We start from the raw sequence: 24,825 nt of genomic DNA, 5'->3' as shown, positions 1-24,825 counted from the left end.
ACATGCCAAAGACTTGCAGGTTGATAGGTAAATTGGCCATTAGCAATTGCCCCTAGTATAGGTAGGTGGTAGGGAAATATAGGGACAGGTGGGGATGTGGTAGGAATATGGAATTAGTGTAGGATTAGTATAAATGGGTGGTTGATGGTCGGCACAGACTCGGTGGGCTGAAGGGCCTGTTTCAGTGCTGTATCTCTATAAAAAAAAGAGACAGAGAGAGAGAGAGAGAGAGAGAGAGAGACACACACACCGAGAGACAGAGAGACACCGAGAGAACTTGTCTGAGAGTTGTGAAGATCAACTTTAGGATCTACATCATTCTAGACAAATGTAGTCTTAGGGATTCAATCCTTTTTTTATTCATTCATGGGTTGTGGGCATCGCTGGCCAGGCCAGCATTTATTGCCCATCCCTAATTGCCCTCGAGAAGGTGGTGGTGAGCTGGCACTTCTTGAACTGCTGCAGTCCATTTGGGGTAGGTATACCCACAGTGCTGTTAGGAAGGGAGTTCCAGGATTTTGACCCAGCGACAGTGAAGGAACGGCGATATAGTACCAAGTCAGGATGGTGTGTGACTTGGATGGGAACTTGCAGGTGGTGATGTTCCCATGCATTTGCTGCCCTTGTCCTTCTAGTTGGTAAAGGTTGCAGGTTTGGAAGGTGCTGTCTAAGGAGCCTCGCAGCGTTGCTGCTGTGCATCTTGTAGATGGTACACACTGCAGCCACTATGCGTCAGTAGTGGAGGGAGTGAATGTTTGTAGATAGAGTGCCAATGAAGCAGGCTGCTTTGTCCTGGATGGTGTTGAGTTTCTTTATTGTTGTTGGAGCTGCACCCATCCAGGCAAGTGGAGAGTATTCCATCACATTCCTGACTTGTGCCTTGTAGATGGAGGACAGGCTTTGGGGAGTCAGGAGGTGAGTTACTCGCCGCAGGATTCCGAGCCTCTGACCTGCTCTTGCAGCCACGGTATTTATATGGCTATTCCTGCTCAGTTTCTGGTCAATGGTTGCCCCTAGGATGTTGATAATGGAGGACTCAGCGATGGTAATGCCATTGAATGTCAAAGGGAGTTGGTTAGGTTCTCTCTTGTTGGAGATGGTCATTGCCTGGCACTTCTGTGGCGCAAATATTACTTGCCACTTATCAGCCCAAGCCTGGATATTGTCCAGGTCTTGCTGCATTTCTACACAGACTGCTTCAGTAACTGAAGAGTTGCGATTGGTGCTGAACATTGCGCAATCAGCGAACATCCCCACTTCTGACCTTATGATTGAAGGAAGATCATTGATGAAGCAGCTGAAGATGGTTGGGCCTAGGACAGTACTCTGAGGAACGCCTGAAGTGATGTCCTGGAGCTCAGATGATTGACCTCCAACAATCACAACCATCTTCCTTTGCGCTAGGTATGACTCCAACCAGCAGAGAATTTTCCCCAATTCCCACTGATTTCAGTTTTGCTAGGGTTCCTTGATGCCACATTCAGTCAAATTCTGCCTTTATGTCAGAGTCATAAAGTTATACAGCACAGAAACAGGCCCTTGGGCCCATCGTGTCTGTGCCGGCCATCAAGCACCTAACTACTTTAATCCCATTTTCCAGCACTTGGCCCGTAGCCGTGTATGCTATGGCATTTCAAGTGCTCACCGAAATACTTCTTAAATGTTGAGGGTTCCTGCCTCTACCACCTCTTCAGGCAGTGCGTTACAGATTCCAACCACCCTCAGGGTAAAAAAAATGATTCCTCAAATCTCCTCTAAACCTCCTGCACCTTATTGTAAATCTATGCCCCCTGGTTATTGACCCCTCCGTTAAGGGAAAAAGTTTCTTCCGATCTAACCTATCATGCTCCTTATAATTTTGTATACCTCAATCATGTCCCCCCTCAGCCTTGCCTGCTCGAAGGAAAACAGCCCTAGCCTTTTCAGTCTCTCTTCATAGCTGAAATGCTCCAGACCAGGGAACATCCTGGTGAATCTCCTCTCCAGTGCAATCACATCCTTCCTATAGTGTGCTGCCCAGAACTGTACACAGTACTCCATCTGTGGCCTAACTAGTGTTTTATACAGCTCCATCATAACCTCCCTGCTCTTATATTCTATGCCTCAGCTAATAAAGGAAAGTATCCCATATGCTTTCCTAACCAGCCTATCTACCTGTGTTGCTGCCTTCAGTGATCTGTGGACAAGTACACCAAGGTCCCTCTGACCCTCTGTACTTCCTAGGGTCCTACCACCGATTGTATATTCCATTGCCTTGTTAGTCCTCCCAAAATGCATCGCCTCACACTTCTCAGGATTAAATTCCATTTGCCACTGCTCTGCCATTCTTACCAGCCCATCTATATCGTCCTGTAATCTAAGGCTTTCCTCCTCACTATTCAAGACACCACCAATTTTTGTGTCATCTGCGAACTTACTGATCATACCTCCCATATTCAAGTCTAAATCATTAATGTATACTACAAACAGCAAGGGTCCCAGCAACGATTCCTGCGGTACACCACTGGTCACAGGCTTCCAATCACAAAACAACCCTCGACCATTATCCTCTGCCTCCTGCCACTAAGCTAATTTTGGATCCAATTTGCCAAATTGCCCTGGATCCCATGGGCTCTTACCTTCTGAACCAATCCCCCATGCAGGACCTTATCAAAAGCCTTACTGAAGTCCATGTAGACTACATCAACTGCTTTACCCTCATCTACACATTTTGTCACCGCCTCAAGAAATTCAATCAAGTTATCCAGACACGATCTCCCCCTGACAAAGCCATGCTGACTATCCCTGATTAATCCCTGCCTCTCCAAGTGGAGATTAATCCTCTCCCTCAGAATTGTTTCCAATATTTTCCCTACCACTGGCCTGTAATTACCTGGTTTCTCCCTGCTACCCTTCTTAAATAATGGCACCACATTCACTGTCCTCCAGTCCTCTGGTACCTCTCCTGTGGCCAGAGAGGATTTGAAAATTTGTGTCAGAGCCCCTGCAATCTCCTCCCTTGCCTCACAACAGCCTGGGATACATCTCATCTGGGCATTTATCCACTTTTAAGCCTGCTAAAACAGCTAATACTTCCTCCCTTTCAATGCTAATATGTTGAAGTATATCACAATTCCCTTCCCTGATCTCTACACCTACATCGTCCTTCTCCATAGTGAACACAGATGAAAAGTAATCATTTAAAACCTGACCTATGTCCTCCGGCTCCACACACAGATTGCCACCTTGGTCCCTAATGGGCCCGACTCTTTCCCTACTTATCCTCTTACCCTTAATAGACTTATAAAACACCGTAGGATTTTCTTTTATCTTGACCGCCAGTGTTTTTTCATGTCCCCTCTTCGCTCTCCTAATTACTTTTTTTAAGTACCCCCCCCCCACACATGTCAAGGGCAGTCACTCCCACCTCACCTCGAGTTCAGTTCTTTTGTCCATGTTTGAACCAAGGCTGTAATGAGGTCAGGAGCTGAGTGGCCCTGGCGGAACCCAAACTGAGCATCACTGAGCAGGTTATTGCTAAGCAAGTGCCGCTTGATGGCACTGTTGATGACACCTTCCATCACTTTGATGGTGATTGAGAGTAGACTGATGGGGCGGTAATTGGCTGATTGGATTTGTCCTGCTTTTTCTGTACAGGACATAACTGGCAAATTTCCACATTGCTGGATAGATGCCAGTATTGTAGCTGTACTGAAACAGCTTGGCTACGGGCGCAGCTAGTTCTGGAGCACAGGTCTTCAGTACTATCGTTGGAATATTGTCAGGGCCCATAGCCTTTGCAGTATCCAGTGCCTTCAGTCGTTTCTTGGTAGTACGCGGAGTGAATCGAATTGGCTGAAGTCTGGCATCTCTGATGCTGAGGACTTCAGGAGGGGGCTGAGATGGATCATCAACTCGGGACTTCTGGCTGAAGATTGTTGCAAATGCTTCAGCCTTATCTTTTGCACTGATGTGCTGGGCTGTCCCATCATTGAGGATTGGGCTGTTTGTGGAGCCATATCCTCCAGTTAGTTGTTTAAGTGTCCACCACCATTCACGGCTGGATGTGGCAGGATTGCAGAGCTTAGATCTGATCCGTTGGTTATGGGATCGTTTAGCTCTATCTATTGCATGCTGCTTACGCAGTTTGGCATGCAAGTAGTCCTGGGTTGTAGCTTCACTAGGTTGACACCTCATTTTGAGGTATGCCTGGTGCTGCTCCTGGAATGCCCTCCTGCACTTTTCATTGAACCAGGGTTGGTTTCTTGGCTTGATGGTAATGGTAGAATGGGGGATATGCCAAGCCATGAGGTTACAGATTGTGGTTGCCTCCAATTCTGCTGCTGCTGCTGATGGCCCACAGCACCTCATGGATGCCCAGTTTTGCTTTGCTAGATCTGTCCGAAATCTCAGAGTCATAGAGAGATACAGCACTGAAACATGCCCTTCGGCCCACCAAGTCCGCACCGAACATCAACCACCCATTTATACTAATCCTATATTAATCCCATTTTTCCCTCTCACATCCCCACCTTCCCTCAATTCTCCTACCACCTACCTACACTGGGGCAATTTTTACAATGGCCAATTTACCTTTCAACCTGCAAGTCTTTTGGCATGTGGGAGGAAACCAGAGCACCTGGAGGAAACCCACGCCGTCACAGGGAGAACTTGCAAACTCCGCACAGGCAGTAGCCAGAACAGAACCCGGATTGCTGGAGCTGTGAGGATGCAGTGCTAGCCACTGCGTTGCCCTATTCCATTTAACACGGTGGTAGCGCCACACAACACGATGGAGGGTGTCCTCAATGTCAAGCCGTGACGTCGTCTCCACAAGGACTTTGCGGTGGTCACTCCTACCAATACTGTCATGGACAGATGAATCTACGACAGGCAGATTGGTGAGGACGAGGTCAAGTATGTTTTTCTCTTTTGTTGGTTCCCTCACAACCTGCTACATATCCAGTCTAGCAGATATGCCCTTTAGGACTTGGCCAGCTTGGTCACTAGTGGCGCTATGGAGCCACTCTTGGTGATGGACATTGAAGTCCCCCACCCAGAGTACATTCTGGGCCCTTGCCACCCTCAGTGCTTCGTCCAAGTGGTGTTCAACATGGAGGAGTACTGACTCATCAGCTGAGGGAGGGCAGTAGGTGGTAATCAGCAGGAGGTTTCCTTGCCCATGTTTGACCTGATGCCATGAGACTTCATGGGGTCCAGAGTCGATGTTAAGGATTCCCAGCGCAACTCCCTCCCAACTATATAGCACTGTGCTGCCACCTCTGCTGGGTCTGTCCTGCCCGTGGGACAGGACATACCCAGGGATGGTGATGGCAGTGTCTGGAACATTCTGTCAGGTATGATTCCGTGAGTATGACTATGTCAGGCTGTTACTTGACTAGTCTGTGGGACAGCTCTCCCAACTTTGGCACAAGTCCCCAGATGTTAGTAAGGACGACTTTGCAGGGTCGACAGGACTGGGTTTGACGTCATCGTTTCCGGTGCCTAGGTTGATGCCGGGTGGTCCGTCCGGTTTCCTTCTTTTTTATTGACTTTGTAGCGGTTAGATACAACTGGGTGGCTTGCTAGGCCGTTTCAGAGGGCATGTAAGAGTCAACCACATTGCTGTGGGTCTGGAGTCACATGTAGGCCAGACCAGGTAAGAACATTAGTGAATCAGATGGGTTTTTACAACAATCGACAATGGTTTCATGGCCATCATGATAGTTTAGTTTAGTTTAGAGATACAGCACTGAAACAGGCCCTTCGGCCCACCGTGTCTGTGCTGACCATCAATCACCCATTTATACTAATCCTACACTAATTCCATATTCCTGCCACATCCCCACCTGTTCCTATATTTCCCTACTACCTACCTATACTAGGGGCAATTTATAATGGCCAATTTACCTATCAACCTGCAAGTCTTTTGGCTGTGGGAGGAAACCGGAGCACCCGGAGGAAACCCACGCAGACACAGGGAGAACTTGCAAACTCCACACAGGCAGTACCCAGAATTGAACCCGGGTCGCTGGAGCTGTGAGGCTGCGGTGCTAACCACTGCGCCACCCTGATACTAACTTCTAATTCCAGATTTATTAATTGAATTCAAATTCCACCTTCTGCTGTGGTGGGATTCGAATCCATATCCCCAGAGCAATACCCTGGGGATCTGGGTTGCTAGTCAAGTGACAATACCACTACGTCACCGCCTCCCCTCTACTACCTATCAGACAGATGAAAGTTCTGGCACACACCAGCAAGTTAAATGATTGATAAATAATTTTGTAGAATTATGATCTGCTGCAAAAAGAAATGTTACTAATGCTAATACAAAAGCACCAATTCACTTAGCAATAAACATGTCCTTCATATAGAACACAATATTGTCTCACATTTAAGTCTAATTTATTCTCCTGAGGTGCTACTCGTCATGCTCATGGTAGAGTTATGAAACTGGAGGGTTTTTTTGGTCAATATTCATACTCCAACATATGGTCAGCAACTCAAACTCAAGTCTGCAAGGATTTTGTCAGCAGCTTTCCAAGCTGTCACTTTGTTCATGGCTCTATTCTGTAAGAACTTGTCAGCAAGACTGAAACCTTTGGCTGTAGCCTTGGTTTCCTGCCACATTTTTCAACTTCATCAAGAACCTTCATATCATCACATAGTAGACAGCTGTTTGAAGCTCAAAATGACATTTTCGAAAGCATATTTTGTGCCAAAATATTGCGTAGCAAAGAGAATGTGTCAAAATTTTTGAAGAGTTTTCAACATAGCAGTAAATTGTCAGAGAAAAATCCCGGCAACTTGAACAGAATTACAACCTGCAGTACTCAAATGAGAAAAGTAACAGTTTGAAAAGGAACTGTATGTGGTACAGTACAATATATTTAATATGGTATATTTTGACAACCACTTAACTTTTCCTTATACCTATTCAATTCAGTTCACCGTGTTACCCCACAACCCTATACAGCTATGCAAATTACAAAGAATTTATGCAAGGTGGGTCACAAATTTACTGCCAGCTTACAGGTTATGGAAATGTCATTGCAGCTTGCTGAGATACCCAGTTGTATCTTTCAATTACAAGACTCACTTGACTTTCTGGATCCAAATGCAGTAGTCTGTGATGTAAAGATCATTAAGGAGATATGCAGGGTCACTCTCTCTGAAGATCTTGTGGATGCCCAGCAGGCACTTCAGAACAGCAGACTTACCTAGTTTAAGGAGAAGATAAACTTTTAAGTAAACCCCAAATAAATATGCTATTTTCACCAACATTTTTAAAAAGTTGAGAAGCTAGTTACACTGATCCCATCGTTTGTACTATAAATCAAGTACTTCATTCACAACTAAACCCTAAAATCTATGAACAGGTAAGCAGCTTTCAAGTGTCATAAGTGGGCGTTATGTTCCAGTCACTTAATTTTTAATTTGCTGACATGCCTTTATTTTAATGTAATGCAAGAATTTGAATAACTGATGCAAAAAGCTTTCTGTAGCCTTTTGTTTCTTGTTTTAGTGACAACTCCAGCCATTTAATCATGCATTTTGAAAATGCAAAGAATAATTCAGAAGTTATCAGGCTCTGCCTAATATTCTAATTTTAAAATATCTCCAAGTGTTATATAAATTTTGCATTTTGATCAAGAGATTGACATCTCAGTATTAACTATTAAAAATTATATTTCTAGACACTTACAAAATTACATTTTTTGGAATAAACCAAGGAGTATTTTATGGTATATAAAAACAAGAAATGCTGCAAAATACTCAGCAGGTCTGGCAGCATCTGTGGAGACAGAAGCAGAGTTAACATTTCAGGTCAGTGACCCTTCATTAGAACTCACTGATGTAGGTGGGAAGAGACTGGACCAGGAAGAAAAGGTAGAATCAAGATAAGATGAAATAGGTTCAGTGGGGCAGGAACAGGCTGAAACAATAGGTCTGTCAGGACAGTCCTGCTTGTGGATTTTAAGAAGGAGGTAGAAGCAGGCTGGACTATGAGGTTGGAAGCTGTAGAGGGAACATCTCCAGAGAAGATGTCCGTGAAAATCCTGTGGACAGTAGCTTGATGTTCGGTGGTGGGGTGATGGTCCGGTGTGGGGAATAGGAAGAAGTGTTTGAGAATTGATGCTGAGCCAAGTATTTTATGGTGTTGCTTATACCCAAGTTTTATTTGGATTAGTGCAATATAGAACTGTGGTACTGTAGTAATTTTCCAGCTAATTATTCTGCAATTTTAGCCACATTGTCTCAAATCTCTACAAAACGCACACTTTCTGCAAACTGCAGTTGTGTATAACTGAAGTGGATTTAATACAGGGACACCAGGTTGTCACAAACTCAACTACGTTCTGCTTAACTACCTAAAAGTATTTCTCTCTTTGGCCTCCTTATCTCGAGAGACAATGGGTAAGCGCCTGGAGGTGGTCAGTGGTGTGTGGAGCAGCGCCTGGAGTGGCTATAAAGGCCATTTCTAGAGTGACAGGCTCTTCCACAGGTGCTGCAGAAAAATGTGTTTGTCGGGGCTGTTACACAGTTGGCTCTCCCCTTGCGCCTCTGTCTTTTTTCCTGCCAACTACGAAGTCTCTTCGACTCGCCACACTTTAGCCCCGCCTTTATGGCTGCCCGCCAGCTTTGGCGAACGCTGGCAACTGACTCCCACGACTTGTGATCAATGTCACAGGATTTCATGTCACGTTTGCAGACGTCTTTAAAGTGGAGACATGGACGGCCGGTGGGTCTGATACCAGTGGCGAGCTCGCTGTACAATGTGTCTTTGGGGATCCTGCCATCTTCCATGCGGCTCACATGGCCAAGCCGTCTCAAGCGCCGCTGACTCAGTAGTGTGTATAAGCTGGGGATGTTTGCCGCCTCGAGGACTTCTGTGTTGGAGATACGGTCCTGCCACCTGATGCCAAGTATTCTCCGGAGGCAGCGAAGATGGAATGAATTGAGACGTCGCTCTTGGCTGACATACATTGTCCAGGCCTCGCTGCCATAGAGCAAGGTACTGAGAACACAGGCTTGATACACTCAGACATTTGTGTTCCGTGTCAGTGCGCCATTTTCCCACACTCTCTTGGCCAGTCTGGACATAGCAGTGGAAGCCTTTTCCCATGCGCTTGTTGATTTCTGCATCTAGAGACAAGTTACTGGTGATAGTTGAGCCTCGGTAGGTGAACTCTTGAACCACTTCCAGAGCGTGGTCGCCAATATTGATGGATGGAGCATTTCTGACGTCCTGCCCCATGATGTTCATTTTCTTGAGGCTGATGGTTAGGCCAAATTCATTGCAGGCAGCCGCAAACTTGTCGATGAGACTCTGCAGGCACTCTTCAGTGTGACATGTTAAAGCAGCACCGTCAGCAAAGAGGAGTTCCCTGATTAGGACTTTCCGTACTATGGACTTCGCTCTTAGATGGGCATGGTTGAACAACCTGCCATCTGATCTTGTGTGGAGGAAAATTCCTTCTTCAGAGGACTTGAACGCATGTGAAAGCAGCAGGGAGAAGAAAATCCCAAAAAGTGTGGGTGCGAGAACACAGCCCTGTTTCACACCTCTCAGGATAGGAAAGGGCTCTGATGAGGAGCCACCATGTTGAATTACGCCTTTCATATTGTCATGGAATGAGGTGATGATACTTAGTAGCTTTGGTGGGCATCCAATCTTTTCTAGTAGTCTGACCAGACCACGTCTGCTGACGAGGTCAAAAGCTTGCCTTTGCCATTGATTCAGCAAAAGAAGCTTTGTACTCTGGCCAACCAGTCAGTAATAGATTATTCAAACAGCTTTCTAGGACCCAATACTGTTAACAGTAACCCAAAATGGAAATCAAACCTGGCAGAAAATCTCATTAGTTCTAACATGTTACAAGTACCTAGTATAATTACAAAGCACAGATATGAGACATGGATCATCCAGCACTCTTGGCTCTTATAGACAGGTGTCAGGCAAACCCCACCTGCTAAGACTGAGGCACACATTATTTCGCCACATGAACATTAAAATGTAAAAAAATTGCAATCTCTGACTGGAAGGACATTTGCATAATACATGATAACTTGGAAACAAAGGGAGCCAGTCCCAGTTTCTCCAATACACAGAACTGGTCAAACCAGTTCTAGTCACGTCTAGCTGGCTGGAGCTTTTGGATTTGAACTTCCAACAAAGGATGTTGAAGAGACTGTTCCATATAAGGAACTAGTTACATGGCTAACCTGCGGGGCAACCTGGGAGTCTTTTTTGAATTTGATATCCCAAAGGAATTTGAACTGAGAACAAGCCATGTGCTCATAGAGTAAAGACCTCTCCTGGAACTGAGACTATCTCCTGCCTGTCTGTCTGCCTTCATCTCTTCCCACGGAACTGAATCTTGTGAAAACACGTGAACCTAAAAGAGAGAAAGATTTCCTACATGAACAAGGTTTAAGACCAATACTTAGCCCCAACTTAAGGCAAGACCATACCTTCAATCAAGGACTACAGTGAGCTCAAGAAACCAGTAACAAGATATTGCCTCAAACTGTTCTACTTATTTTTTCTTCAGCTCTTCTCTGTCCCTACTCTGCATGTTTATATTACATGTGCATGTCATATATCTGTAGGGGTGAACTGTATTAGAGTAAAGTTTAAGGTTCAATAGATTTCATCTTTCTGCTTTAAACCAAAAAAATCCTGTATGTACTCAGTTGTTTGCCTTATAATTGGAAACTGTGAACGAGGATTCACACAAGGGGAGCTCAAAACACAGTATGTTTAACAAATAAAACCCTGTTACAATAAGACCAGGTAGATACAGCAAAAGACCCCTAGACATTGCTCACCTGGTCATAACACAGGATATAAGTGAACGCATGCTACTTCAAAAACCTTCAAATGTATTCTTCAGATAAATGTGGACTACATGTTGTTTCAGCAGAAAACAAAACCAATTAAGCAGAGAAATATCCACCAGAAAGTGACAATTCTATCCACAAATGGACTGATTATCTATCGCATAACTGATTTCAGCAAAAGTTCCTTTCATCAAGAGATCACTTCGCAAGTCACCCCAACAACTGAGCAAAATTGCACGTGAACATATAACGTACAGGTTTCAAATACATTTTGAAAACAACCACATTACAGTGTATTCTTAATGCCTCACGTCTGCCAAGGACTGAAACGTGAACAGCAGGTGGTCAAATCTCCAAGTGAGTCTTCAAATATTTCCAACTTCACAGCTGAATGCCTGAAACTTTGTAAATTCCCAAGTAATGTTTATAGAGACTGTCAATTTGAGGTAACTAAGTGCCTCCTTCTTGAAAAACTTTTTCCTTCTCTTGTTGGCTATCAGTGTAACCCAATTCTATTTTCATCCAATATCTACGGATACAATTCCAGGAAAGGTCACTGGATAAGTACCAGGAATGGGAACCCTTGCCCATTTGCGGAGGCCATTTCTAGTGCTCCCACTGCTGCCAGTTTGAAATTGACTATCTCAATAGCCAGGCATTGGTTCTGCTTTCATCCTCGTTTCCAAAATTCAATGCCACATGTTACGATCGAGGTGGAAGGAATGAACGGTCTTCCTCCAGTTCCACTTCTCAACAGGTCACAACATATATTTAAATACTTAGCCGGTTACCAATGTGGTCAATCATATATTCTACTCTTAATCTCAGAATAAAAATACACCGACCAGGTTTCTTTTATAAACAACAAAATTATCATTTTATCAGACAAGACTTATCCTGTAACCAAGCAAAGCATTAACAGATTGAAATATTAAAGTTCCCTTTCCTCAATTCCCCCACCACCACAATGCCCCCCCCAAACACACACATACACAGAGAAAAAATATATAGAAATTCTCTCTGCAGAGGTATGTTACAAAAAAGATTTTAAAAAATACTTTGTTTCTTCAAAAATTAGCAAGTATTTGGCCAAAGAGAAGATATGGACGGATGTCAGTTGTCCCTCTTGGTCTGGCGTCCAGGTATGCAGAAACTGGTCACTGCGATATTTTCTGAAGCAGTTCTTGGCAGGCAGTGTTGATAATTAATCTGGCAGGTTTTTCCAGCTTCTCAGGAGAGATGCAGTACCAGGGATTTTAACTCTCCCACACTGGATCTTTGCAGGGTTTCTTCAAAGAGGTAGAGAAAGAGGTGAGCTGGGTGGTTTTTCCTTGACAATTTGACCTCCAACTGTCTTCAAAACAGTTCACACCTCAACTGAACGGAAAACAATATCCAAACCCCCAAACAGAAAAAGGCAACCTCCTGACCTCCATAAACCTTGGCATGTGACTTCTCTGTAAACATCTTCCCCAGGTCACAAAGGTTTCTGTTTTTTTATTGAGTTTAAAGATGATTTCCAGCAAAGGTTGTTTCCAAACAACACCCCAAGTGCCCTTTCAGTGAACTTGGTTTAAAAAAACACATCCATGGAATCTTTTCAGTTTTAAAACACAAGTTCTCAAAAAAATTTTACAAAAAATTGAAGCACTTTCATAACAGTGAGTGAACTTATAGTTGCCACTGGAATTGAAGGAGGTGGGGATGCAGGCTTGAGAAACTGCTCATAGATTGAAGTGAAAGCATCTCTTAGCCGATGAGTACAATCTCAACTATGCCATTCAGAAGTAGATACACAGAGCAACCACATCAGGGTGTTCCAATCAAAAAAGATCGATTGAATAATTTATTTAACTGCCTCTGGCTGACTGCCACATGTGTAAGGGTTGTTTCCCACACTCCTTTTGCAGAATTATTCCAGCACAAAGGCTCTGCAACATTCAGTACGCAAACTTGTGTGAGTAGGTTTTTTTGTGTTTAAAGATTCTTTTCCCTCAAGTAATGTTACCACAAAGAAGAAGTGCATCATGAAAATACGGCAGTTTCCAAATGGAGTTCATTCTGGCCATTTCCCAACCCAGAGGTACCACTGCATCTCTTCATTGGTATCACTTAAGCTCAACTGGTAGCAGTCTCTCCTCAGTGTCAAAAGGTTGTGGGTTCAAAGCCCACTTCAGACCTGATCACATAACCTTATTTGATACATCAGTGCAGTTTGGATGCATCATTGCACTGGTAGATGAGACATTAAAGAGACCTCCACTAGTTAGTAGTTCATATGGAGATAAAGGAACCTGCAGCACTGCTTGAAAAAAAGAGGCTGTTATCCCACTGTCTGGCCAACATTCCACCTTTCCATCAACACTTCGATAGCAAATTATCTGGTCCTCCATTTGCTGTTTGTGGGAGCATTGGAAAGTTGCATAAGTGATCTCATTTCAAAATGGTAACTCGATCATTGTGAAGTGCCTTGGCACAGCTTGAGGATGTGATAAGGTGCTACAATCATGCCAATTCTCTCTTTCTCAAAGATATTGAGCCAAATCTTCCTGGTAAAATAATGGTGAATCAACAACATATGCCATGTTATATTCCAGAAAGCCAGGACAGAACTGGAGCCCACTCTGTACTTTCATAAGCTTTTATTTACAGACATCTCATTAAAAACATGCACCTCCTAACCCAACCACCGGTTTCAGTCTGTTCCTATGCATAGGACCACAAAGAATCTCAGTTAACGTCCACCACCTGAACACAGTTCAATATATAATTAACAGATTCCCTTCTCTTTAAATAAAAATTGAAGTTTACATGTACAAGCAAAAAAACCTCCATATTCTGTACAAAGCATTACACTGCGAGAGAGGACCACTAACGATTTATTTGTACATCTCCTTTTGAATCCACCTACTTAATTTTACAGATTCCCTTTTTTCTCCAGCATTTGTTTCAAGCCAACAAGGTCAAACCATAACCTTTTCGCATTCACACTTTTCGTAGAGTGTACATTATCCCACAATTAACTATTATCCACAAAACATTCAATGGGTATACTATCTTCAGTATCCTCACCCATCAGAAATATTACAAAACCAGCTGCACTAGAACACTCATCAGGAAGATTAGTATATGTAGGATTGCTCAACATGACTAGCTCCGTGTTCTTTGGGTCACTAAAAGATTGGAACTTAAGTACACATTTATCCAGATTTAATTTTCTTTAATATTTTATTAACCCTTTAAACATTCTTGACTTTAGGGTGTTTAATCATGTTTCCTAACACATCCTCTAACACATCAAAACGTTGGGCGGGGAGAAAGTTACATTTGCAAATACGATTGTTAATTTGAAGTTATATCAGACCGACTTTGCTTAATATCTAAACCAATATATGTCAAAGCCCCCTCAAGCCTCTCAATTTTAAATCCTACTATAATCTTAACACATTCCTCAAATTCCACTGTACCGCCCCAGAAGAAATCATCAACATGCATCATGAAGATGCCCAAATATTGTCCTTTACGATACCAATGAAACATTGCAGGATCTGCTTTTAGTTGAACAATGCATTTTCAACAAAACAGATCTCACCTAAAAACACCATACCCTGGAAGCATCATACAGGTCAGAGAAGCATTTGTTTAGTTTCCACAGTTTTCCTTCTGCAACTGCTACCTCTTTAGAAAGCTTCAGAAACACTTCTCTCTGAAAAGGTATTGCAGAAACGCAGCTTTTGTGTTTACTTCTCTACACTCGCATAAATGTGGCCAAAAAAGTTAAAAAGATTTTTAAGGTTACTTTTCCAGCTGTAGAGGAGTTCACTAACATCTACACCACCAAATCTCTCTTGAAAACCCCGAGCAGCTAGCCTTGTTTTAGCCTTATAAGTCTCAACTGCATGGTATTTTTCAGTACAAATCCACCATTGCGACAAAGTTGGTTGTCACTTATCTGGTACTTCATAATAAACTTCAAACTCTCACCAACTATGTAACTCCTTTTTGTTTTGCCTCTCATTAGTTGAACCTCAGATTTATTGGCAGCCACAAAAACCTCACCATCATGAGGACTTCTGCTTCCAGTTCTGCTCAGAGACTATTCTGTGGCCTTTATTTCATTGTATAATCTATTCAAGCTGCGGCCTCTACTTATTGGGACTGCTACTGTGAAATCTCCCTCTTGCACTATCATAGGTTCTTTTACCAGTTTGTGAGCGTTTTCCATTGCAAGAGTCATATCCGGACCCACTACCAGTACTTGCATTACGCTTTCTCACTTTCCACTCTTTCACCCATTCTGCCAGTCCATGGACCTCGCTTCTCAGCCATCATCCTGAACAGTTAACCAATATTTAAGCTTTTCTTACACATCCCTCCAAACACTTGACCCCTCTGGAACACATGGCACCGAAGTACCCACTGTGGGTTACTGGCCTGTAGACGTGATAGCTCTGCCCTGGGTGGCATGATCACTCACATTACCACTTTCCAGTCCTTGATCTGCCGCATTCTGTTCCTCAGGGTCCTCACCACAAAACACATCAGTATTGGAGATACAAAGTGCCTTGTTTACTTCTATCCACTGCTGAGAGTCCAAGATTCTGTAGCCAATGCTGATGAATTGTGAGGAATTAGCCTCAAGCATTTAATTTCCTTGTTTGCCAACTACTTGCTTACCATGATTTATTACTTTACCAGGGCCTTTCCATTCACTATGATCCTCTCCTTTATAACACAATAAACCTTGTGAATTAGATTTTGTCTCAGATAGTCTAACACAATGCCTCAGTGCTCTATGCAGTTTCTGAGACCTCAGCCTTCATAAAAGCCAGTCGCCCTGCATGCAAAGGATTCAAAGTTGTAGGGAAAAAAGTGAACTAGTCGCAGTACCTTCTAGAGCAGGAGGACTACCACACAACACAGAAAGCAAGTTGGGATTTCACCCAGAAACTAACTGATAAGAACAATAGCCTTCAGCCATTTGGAACTACATCGCCATTCCTTCACTGTCACTGGGTCAAAATCCCCAAGAGCATTGTGGGTGTGGATTGCACTGTATTCCCTGAACATGGAACCATATGGACTGCAGCAGTTCAAGCAAGTGACTCACTACCGACTTCTCAAGGGCAATTGGGCATGGGCAATAAATGCCAGCATAGCCAGCAATGCCCACATCCCATGAATGAATAAAAAAAATTGAGAGAATTCGATGCATGAACTACCCATGCCAGGGCGCTGATCAACTTACAGTCTGGTTGATCAGCTAAAATTTTATGCACCATTTCAATGAATACAGCATGATTCTTTCACAATGACCATTGTTAAAAGGACTCTCAGCTGCTGTATTCATGACCATGATATTCATGTTTTCACACATTTCTCTGAACCTGTCATTAGCAAATTCCATCATCAGTCACGAACTTGGCTGGTGTCCCACATCCAATCACTATTCATTGCTCCACAATTTTGTCTATAATAACCCTCTTGCCCTTTCTATGCATTAGTGTAAAAAGACAAAATCTGGTAGCCAAGACATTAAAAGGTAGAATGAAAATATTTCTGTCTTTGTCCCATACATTTAGATCGATGGCAAACAGTTCATTCAAGTCATGTGCCAATGGATATTGTGTCTTCAATACTTGTTTTTTTATTACAGATTTCACACTTCTCATTAATCTCTTCTATTTGCCTCGTATGCTCATCAACTACACCATCTTTTAGCAGAATTTTTAACCTCTGACAAGTAGGGTGAGAAAATTGTTTATATATCTTGAAGACAATTTGCTTTTTTTCTCCCATTCTCATCACCGGATGGCACTAATACTTGTCTAACATGCTGATGAGTATCAGTTTTTGTTAAGGGAATACAATAATGTCCCGTCAGGGCAAACAGATAAACTGATTTTCCAAAAATAATTGCCTGAGCATGCCCCATGTAGTTTTATTTATGCCTTTTTCATAGAAGGTTTATTCAACAGCATAGATATCGCACTAGAAACTACATCAGTACTTATAAATGGCTTACTTCAGCTATCTGAGATTACAAATCTCTTCAGTGGCCTCTGTGTTTTCATCACCAAACCTAAAGCAAATAGTACTCTTGTATTCCTTAGACTTGTGTCAATCACCACTCCTTAGGGAATCAAAGTAACCTATTAACCAATCTGTCCCACATACTATCTACCTAATACTTGACAATTAAAGGAGTTTGTGATTAACATTCATCACAGGACTAAAGCTCCTTGTGAACAGTATAATTTGTTCTGATTCATCATTATCTTCATGCTATTCCTCAGAATTCTCTGTCATGTGTCACTGAGGACCCTCCCTCTTCCCTTTGAGCAGTTCACTGCATAATGATATTTCGAGTCACACCTGAAGCACCATTAACTGTTCCTTGGGCATTCCTGGGATCCATTCTCCGATTATTGTTGCTCCCATTTTGTCTTGTGCTATAATAATTATATCTGTTAAACGCACCTTCATCGTCATTCTGCCAGTCTTAAATTCTTCAGTTGTATTGACACAAGTCTGGTATCTGGACTAGTTCAAAACCTGACAATCATTAAATCTTGTATTCTTCGTGTCACAGCGAAATGTCTCATTTGTCACATGAAAGGTGAAGGAAAAGACTATTTCCCCAGGAATTATTTTAAGGCAGCAGACATCTGATTCGACAGACTCGCTTTCTCTGAGAAGCAAACACCAGTTAGAATCAGTTGCCAGTCAATGTGAGACACCTTAAACACAATTCAGTAACTTAAACTCAAGTACTGATCCAGGGATCCCCAAATTGAACTTGGTCAACCTTTTATAAAATCTGATAAAGTCCATGATATATCCTTTCATGAAACAACCATCTGTTTCCGAAATCTAACAAAGTCTGACTGTGCCTCATTGGCATTTAACACATCATTTTTCTTGCAGATTTCATCGAGGAATGTGATAGGAGGTCCAAACCTTCTTCACTACCCAACTGATGGACATCCATCTCACAAAATAATTTACTTCGGATTTTACTTCTCCCAAGAAGCAACACCACCAAGGGAATGCCTTCTTTCTCCTTTGGGAGAGTTGAAATCCGTGCACACATTTCCACTGGTCATTTGGTTCAGACGTCGAGAACATCAGAGGGTAATCGCACACCAACAATTTAAACTTGCTTTCTACCATTTTCCGCAATGGGCCACTAGGACTTCAGTTTTAGGTCTGAAATTTTTTTGCCTTAGTTTCCAACTTCCACTTTGGGAACCATTCTCCGCCACCACGTTCTATTCCAAAAAAAAAAAACAGGCGGTGAAGGATAGAACGGAACCTAACCTTGATCTTTATAAGCCCCACTCTTCCTTTTACTACCTTTTTACTATTTATTTGCCTATAGAAGACATCTAGATTCCTTTTATTTTGACCTCGAGTCTCCTCATATTCTCTTCGCTTCTCTTATTTGTTTTTTCACTTCCCCTTTGAACCTTCTATACTCAGCCTCGTACTCAATTGAATTATCCACCTGACATCTGTCATATGCACCCTTTTCCCTCTTCTCGGTCATTCCTCTGTTCCTTTCACAATCCTTAAATTTCATTGTTTAAGGAGACACACTGTTGGTGCCCTCATTCACTAAGGTCCCATACGCCCAACTCGCACTTCCAGCAAATTGCGACGCAGATTTTATTCAACCCAAAGGGTGCAGGAAAACATTTTAAACAAAATGTTTAACAATACACTCTGCTCCATAAAGATTTGGATGAACAACATTATAGTGTTACGGTCAAGTGAGGAGGAGTTGAATGGTTTCCCTCTTTTCCCTCTCCTTGTTAGACCACAACAGATTTAATTCTTTCTTAAAGTGGATGTACTGGCCAATTCAGTAGCTATCTGATTACTTCTAACTGAATTCGGTGGTCCTGAGCTTTTCGTTTGAAGAGCAAAACTACTGGTTTAGTGGGTCTCTTGCAGACAACGATGCAGATGATTTCCTTCAACGAGGTTTCTGATTGTAGGCGGAGTATAGAAAGGTGGTCAGTCATCAGGTAGGTCTTGAAAGCCTTCGAGAGTAAGACAGGGGGGGGGAGGCGGAGAGAGAGGGGGGGGGAGCGGAGAGAGAGGGGGGGGGAGGCGGAGAGAGGGGGGGGGGGAGGCGGAGAGAGGGGGGGGAGGCGGAGAGAGGGGGAGACGCGGAGAGAGAGGGAGACGCGGAGAGAGAGGGAGACGCGGAGATGAGAGGGAGACGCGGAGAGAGAGGGAGACGCGAGAGAGAGAGGGAGACGCGAGAGAGAGGGAGACGCGGAGAGAGAGGGAGACGCGTGAGAGAGAGGGAGACGCGAGAGAGAGGGAGACGCGGAGAGAGAGGGAGACGCGGAGAGAGAGGGAGACGCGGAGAGAGAGGGAGACGCGGAGAGAGAGGGAGACGCGGAGAGAGAGGGAGACGCGGAGAGAGAGGGAGACGCGGAGAGAGAGGGAGACGCGGAGAGAGAGGGAGACGCGAGAGAGAGAGGGAGACGCGGAGAGAGAGGAGACGCGGAGAGAGAGGGAGAACGCGGAGAGAGAGGGAGACGCGGAGAGAGAGGGAGACGCGAGAGAGAGAGAGACGCGGAGAGAGAGGGAGACGCGGAGAGAGAGAGGAGACGCGGAGAGAGAGGGAGACGCGAGAGAGAGAGAGACGCGGAGAGAGGAGGGAGACGCGGAGAGAGAGGGAGACGCGGAGAGAGAGAGGGAGACGCGGAGAGAGAGGGAGACGCGGAGAGAGAGGGAGACGCGGAGAGAGAGGGAGACGCGGAGAGAGAGGGAGACGCGGAGAGAGAGGGAGACGCGGAGAGAGAGGGAGACGCGGAGAGAGAGGGAGACGCGGAGAGAGAGGGAGACGCGGAGAGAGAGGGAGACGCGGAGAGAGAGGGAGACGCGGAGAGAGAGGGAGACGCGGAGAGAGAGGAGACGCGGAGAGAGAGGGAGACGCGGAGAGAGAGGGAGACGCGGAGAGAGAGGGAGACGCAGAGAGAGGGAGACGCAGAGAGAGAGGGAGACGCAGGAGAGAGAGGGAGACGCAGAGAGAGAGGGAGACGCAGAGAGAGAGGGAGACGCAGAGAGAGAGGGAGACGCAGAGAGAGAGGGAGACGCGAGAGAGAGGGAGACGCAGAGAGAGGGAGACGCAGAGAGAGAGGGAGACGCAGAGAGAGAGGGAGACGCAGAGAGAGAGGGAGACGCAGAGAGAGAGGGAGACGCAGAGAGAGAGGGAGACGCAGAGAGAGAGGGAGACGCAGAGAGAGAGGGAGACGCAGAGAGAGAGGGAGACGCAGAGAGAGAGGGAGACGCAGAGAGAGAGGGAGACGCAGAGAGAGAGGGAGACGCAGAGAGAGAGGGAGACGCAGAGAGAGAGGGAGACGCAGAGAGAGAGGGAGACGCAGAGAGAGAGGGAGACGCAGAGAGAGAGGGAGACGCAGAGAGAGAGGAGACGCAGAGAGAGAGGGAGACGCAGAGAGAGAGGGAGACGCAGAGAGAGAGGGAGACGCAGAGAGAGAGGGAGACGCAGAGAGAGAGGGAGACGCAGAGAGAGAGGGAGACGCAGAGAGAGAGAGAGAGACCAGAGAGGGAGACGCAGAGAGAGAGGGAGACGCAGAGCAGAGAGGGAGACGCAGAGAGAGAGGGAGACGCAGAGAGAGAGGGAGACGCAGAGAGAGAGGGAGACGCAGAGAGAGAGGGAGACGCAGAGAGAGAGGGAGACGCAGAGAGAGAGGGAGACGCAGAGAGAGAGGGAGACGCGAGAGAGAGGGAGACGCAGAGAGAGAGGGAGACGCAGAGAGAGAGGGAGACGCAGAGAGAGAGGGAGACGCAGAGAGAGAGGGAGACGCAGAGAGAGAGGGAGACGCAGAGAGAGAGGGAGACGCAGAGAGAGAGGGAGACGCAGAGAGAGAGGGAGACGCAGAGAGAGAGGGAGACGCAGAGAGAGAGGGAGACGCAGAGAGAGAGGGAGACGCAGAGAGAGAGGGAGACGCAGAGAGAGAGGGAGACGCAGAGAGAGAGGGAGACGCAGAGAGAGAGGAGACGCAGAGAGAGAGGGAGACGCAGAGAGAGAGGGAGACGCAGAGAGAGAGGGAGACGCAGAGAGAGAGGGAGACGCAGAGAGAGAGGGAGACGCAGAGAGAGAGGGAGACGCAGAGAGAGAGGGAGACGCAGAGAGAGGGAGACGCAGAGAGAGAGGGAGACGCAGAGAGAGAGGGAGACGCAGAGAGAGAGGGAGACGCAGAGAGAGAGGGAGACGCAGAGAGAGAGGGAGACGCAGAGAGAGAGGGAGACGCAGAGAGAGAGGGAGACGCAGAGAGTGAGGGAGACGCAGAGAGAGAGGAGACGCAGAGAGAGAGACCAGAGAGAGAGGGAGACGCAGAGAGAGAGGGAGACGCAGAGAGAGAGGGAGACGCAGAGAGAGATGGAGACGCAGAGAGAGAGGGAGACGCAGAGAGAGAGGGAGACGCAGAGAGAGAGGGAGACGCAGAGAGAGAGGGAGACGCAGAGAGAGAGGGAGACGCAGAGAGAGAGGGAGACGCAGAGAGAGAGGGAGACGCAGAGAGAGAGGGAGACGCAGAGAGAGAGGGAGACGCAGAGAGAGAGGGAGACGCAGAGAGAGAGGGAGACGCAGAGAGAGAGGGAGACGCAGAGAGAGAGGGAGACGCAGAGAGAGAGGGAGACGCAGAGAGAGAGGGAGACGCAGAGAGAGAGGGAGACGCAGAGAGAGAGGGAGACGCAGAGAGAGAGGGAGACGCAGAGAGAGAGGGAGACGCAGAGAGAGAGGGAGACGCAGAGAGAGAGGGAGACGCAGAGAGAGAGGGAGACGCAGAGAGAGAGGGAGACGCAGAGAGAGAGGAGACGCAGAGAGAGAGGGAGACGCAGAGAGAGAGGGAGACGCAGAGAGAGAGGGAGACGCAGAGAGAGAGGGAGACGCAGAGAGAGAGGGAGACGCAGAGAGAGAGGGAGACGCAGAGAGAGAGGGAGACGCAGAGAGAGAGGGAGACGCAGAGAGAGAGGGAGACGCAGAGAGAGAGGGAGACGCAGAGAGAGAGGGAGACGCAGAGAGAGAGGGAGACGCAGAGAGAGAGGGAGACGCAGAGAGAGAGGGAGACGCAGAGATGAGAGGGAGACGCAGAGAGAGAGGAGACGCAGAGAGAGAGGGAGACGCAGAGAGAGAGGAGACGCAGAGAGAGAGGGAGACGCAGAGAGAGAGGGAGACGCAGAGAGAGAGGAGACGCAGAGAGAGAGGGAGACGCAGAGAGAGAGGGAGACGCAGAGAGAGAGGGAGACGCAGAGAGAGAGGGAGACGCAGAGAGAGAGGGAGACGCAGAGAGAGAGGGAGACGCAGAGAGAGAGGGAGACGCAGAGAGAGAGGGAGACGCAGAGAGAGAGGGAGACGCAGAGAGAGAGGGAGACGCAGAGAGAGAGGGAGACGCAGAGAGAGAGGGAGACGCAGAGAGAGAGGGAGACGCAGAGAGAGAGGGAGACGCAGAGAGAGAGGGAGACGCAGAGAGAGAGGGAGACGCAGAGAGAGAGGGAGACGCAGAGAGAGAGGGAGACGCAGAGAGAGAGGGAGACGCAGAGAGAGAGGGAGACGCAGAGAGAGAGGGAGACGCAGAGAGAGAGGGAGACGCAGAGAGAGAGGGAGACGCAGAGAGAGAGGGAGACGCAGAGAGAGAGGGAGACGCAGAGAGAGAGGGAGACGCAGAGAGAGAGGGAGACGCAGAGAGAGAGGGAGACGCAGAGAGAGAGGGAGACGCAGAGAGAGAGGGAGACGCAGAGAGAGAGGGAGACGCAGAGAGAGAGGGAGACGCAGAGAGAGAGGGAGACGCAGGAGAGAGAGGGAGACGCAGAGAGATGAGGGAGACGCAGAGAGAGAGGGAGACGCAGAGAGAGAGGGAGACGCAGAGAGAGAGGGAGACGCAGAGAAGAGGGAGACGCAGAGAGAGAGGGAGACGCAGAGAGAGAGGGAGACGCAGAGAGAGAGGGAGACGCAGAGAGAGAGGGAGACGCAGAGAGAGAGGGAGACGCAGAGAGAGAGGAGACGCAGAGAGAGAGGAGACGCAGAGAGAGAGGAGACGCAGAGAGACCAGAGAGAGAGGGAGACGCAGAGAGAGAGGAGACGCAGAGAGAGAGGAGACGCAGAGAGAGAGGGAGACGCAGAGAGAGAGGGAGACGCAGAGAGAGAGGGAGACGCAGAGAGAGAGGGAGACGCAGAGAGAGAGGGAGACGCAGAGAGAGAGGGAGACGCAGAGAGAGAGGGAGACGCAGAGAGAGAGGGAGACGCAGAGAGAGAGGGAGACGCAGAGAGAGAGGGAGACGCAGAGAGAGAGGGAGACGCAGAGAGAGAGGGAGACGCAGAGAGAGAGGGAGACGCAGAGAGAGAGGGAGACGCAGAGAGAGAGGGAGACGCAGAGAGAGAGGAGACGCAGAGAGAGAGGGAGACGCAGAGAGAGAGGGAGACGCAGAGAGAGAGGGAGACGCCAGAGAGAGAGGGAGACGCAGAGAGAGAGGGAGACGCAGAGAGAGGGAGACGCAGAGAGAGAGGGAGACGCAGAGAGAGAGGGAGACGCAGAGAGAGAGGGAGACGCAGAGAGAGAGGGAGACGCAGAGAGAGAGGGAGACGCAGAGAGAGAGGGAGACGCAGAGAGAGAGGGAGACGCAGAGAGAGAGGGAGACGCAGAGAGAGAGGGAGACGCAGAGAGAGAGGGAGACGCAGAGAGAGAGGGAGACGCAGAGAGAGAGGGAGACGCAGAGAGAGAGGGAGACGCAGAGAGAGAGGGAGACGCAGAGAGAGAGGGAGACGCAGAGAGAGAGGGAGACGCAGAGAGAGAGGGAGACGCAGAGAGAGAGGGAGACGCAGAGAGAGAGGGAGACGCAGAGAGAGAGGGAGACGCAGAGAGAGAGGGAGACGCAGAAGAGAGGGAGACGCAGAGAGAGAGGGAGACGCAGAGAGAGAGGGAGACGCAGAGAGAGAGGGAGACGCAGAGAGAGAGGGAGACGCAGAGAGAGAGGGAGACGCAGAGAGAGAGGGAGACGCAGAGAGAGAGGGAGACGCAGAGAGAGAGGGGAGACGCAGAGAGAGAGGGAGACGCAGAGAGAGAGGGAGACGCAGAGAGAGAGGGAGACGCAGAGAGAGAGGGAGACGCAGAGAGAGAGAGGGAGACGCAGAGAGAGAGGGAGACGCAGAGAGAGAGGGAGACGCAGAGAGAGAGGGAGACGCAGAGAGAGAGGGAGACGCAGAGAGAGAGGGAGACGCAGAGAGAGAGGGAGACGCAGAGAGAGAGGGAGACGCAGAGAGAGGGAGACGCAGAGAGAGAGGGAGACGCAGAGAGAGAGGAGACGCAGAGAGAGAGGGAGACGCAGAGAGAGAGGGAGACGCAGAGAGAGAGGGAGACGCAGAGAGAGAGGGAGACGCAGAGAGAGAGGGAGACGCAGAGAGAGAGGGAGACGCAGAGAGAGAGGGAGACGCAGAGAGAGAGGGAGACGCAGAGAGAGAGGGAGACGCAGAGAGAGAGGGAGACGCAGAGAGAGAGGGAGACGCAGAGAGAGAGGGAGACGCAGAGAGAGAGGGAGACGCAGAGAGAGAGGAGACGCAGAGAGAGAGGGAGACGCAGAGAGAGAGGGAGACGCAGAGAGAGAGGGAGACGCAGAGAGAGAGGGAGACGCAGAGAGAGAGGGAGACGCAGAGAGAGAGGGAGACGCAGAGAGAGAGAGACGCAGAGAGAGAGACGCAGAGAGAGAGGGAGACGCAGAGAGAGAGGGAGACGCAGAGAGAGAGAGACGCAGAGAGAGAGAGACGCAGAGAGAGAGAGACGCAGAGAGAGAGAGACGCAGAGAGAGAGACGCAGAGAGAGAGAGACGCAGAGAGAGAGAGACGCAGAGAGAGAGAGACGCAGAGAGAGAGAGACGCAGAGAGAGAGAGACGCAGAGAGAGAGAGACGCAGAGAGAGAGAGACGCAGAGAGAGAGACGCAGAGAGAGAGAGACGCAGAGAGAG

At 47.4% G+C, this 24,825-nt stretch overlaps 1 protein-coding gene across 4 annotated transcripts in view; it reads right to left on the bottom strand.

Moving 5' to 3' along the window:
• The window catches only part of shq1 (SHQ1, H/ACA ribonucleoprotein assembly factor), a 156,849-nt gene that overhangs the window by 53,035 nt on the left and 78,989 nt on the right, over positions 1-24,825 (bottom strand). For all 4 annotated transcript variants that reach the window (XM_068051504.1, XM_068051503.1, XM_068051507.1 and 1 more), the window contains one exon: positions 7,082-7,202. In XM_068051504.1, the coding sequence (XP_067907605.1) occupies positions 7,082-7,202 (121 nt within the window). The remainder of the gene's footprint in view (positions 1-7,081; positions 7,203-24,825) is intronic.

Source organism: Heterodontus francisci, chromosome 19 (assembly GCF_036365525.1).
Source record: "Heterodontus francisci isolate sHetFra1 chromosome 19, sHetFra1.hap1, whole genome shotgun sequence".
In the NCBI taxonomy this organism is placed as follows: Eukaryota; Metazoa; Chordata; class Chondrichthyes; order Heterodontiformes; family Heterodontidae; genus Heterodontus; species Heterodontus francisci.
The sequence above is the reverse complement of the archived record's forward strand: the minus strand, read 5'-3'. Positions and strand labels throughout refer to the sequence as shown.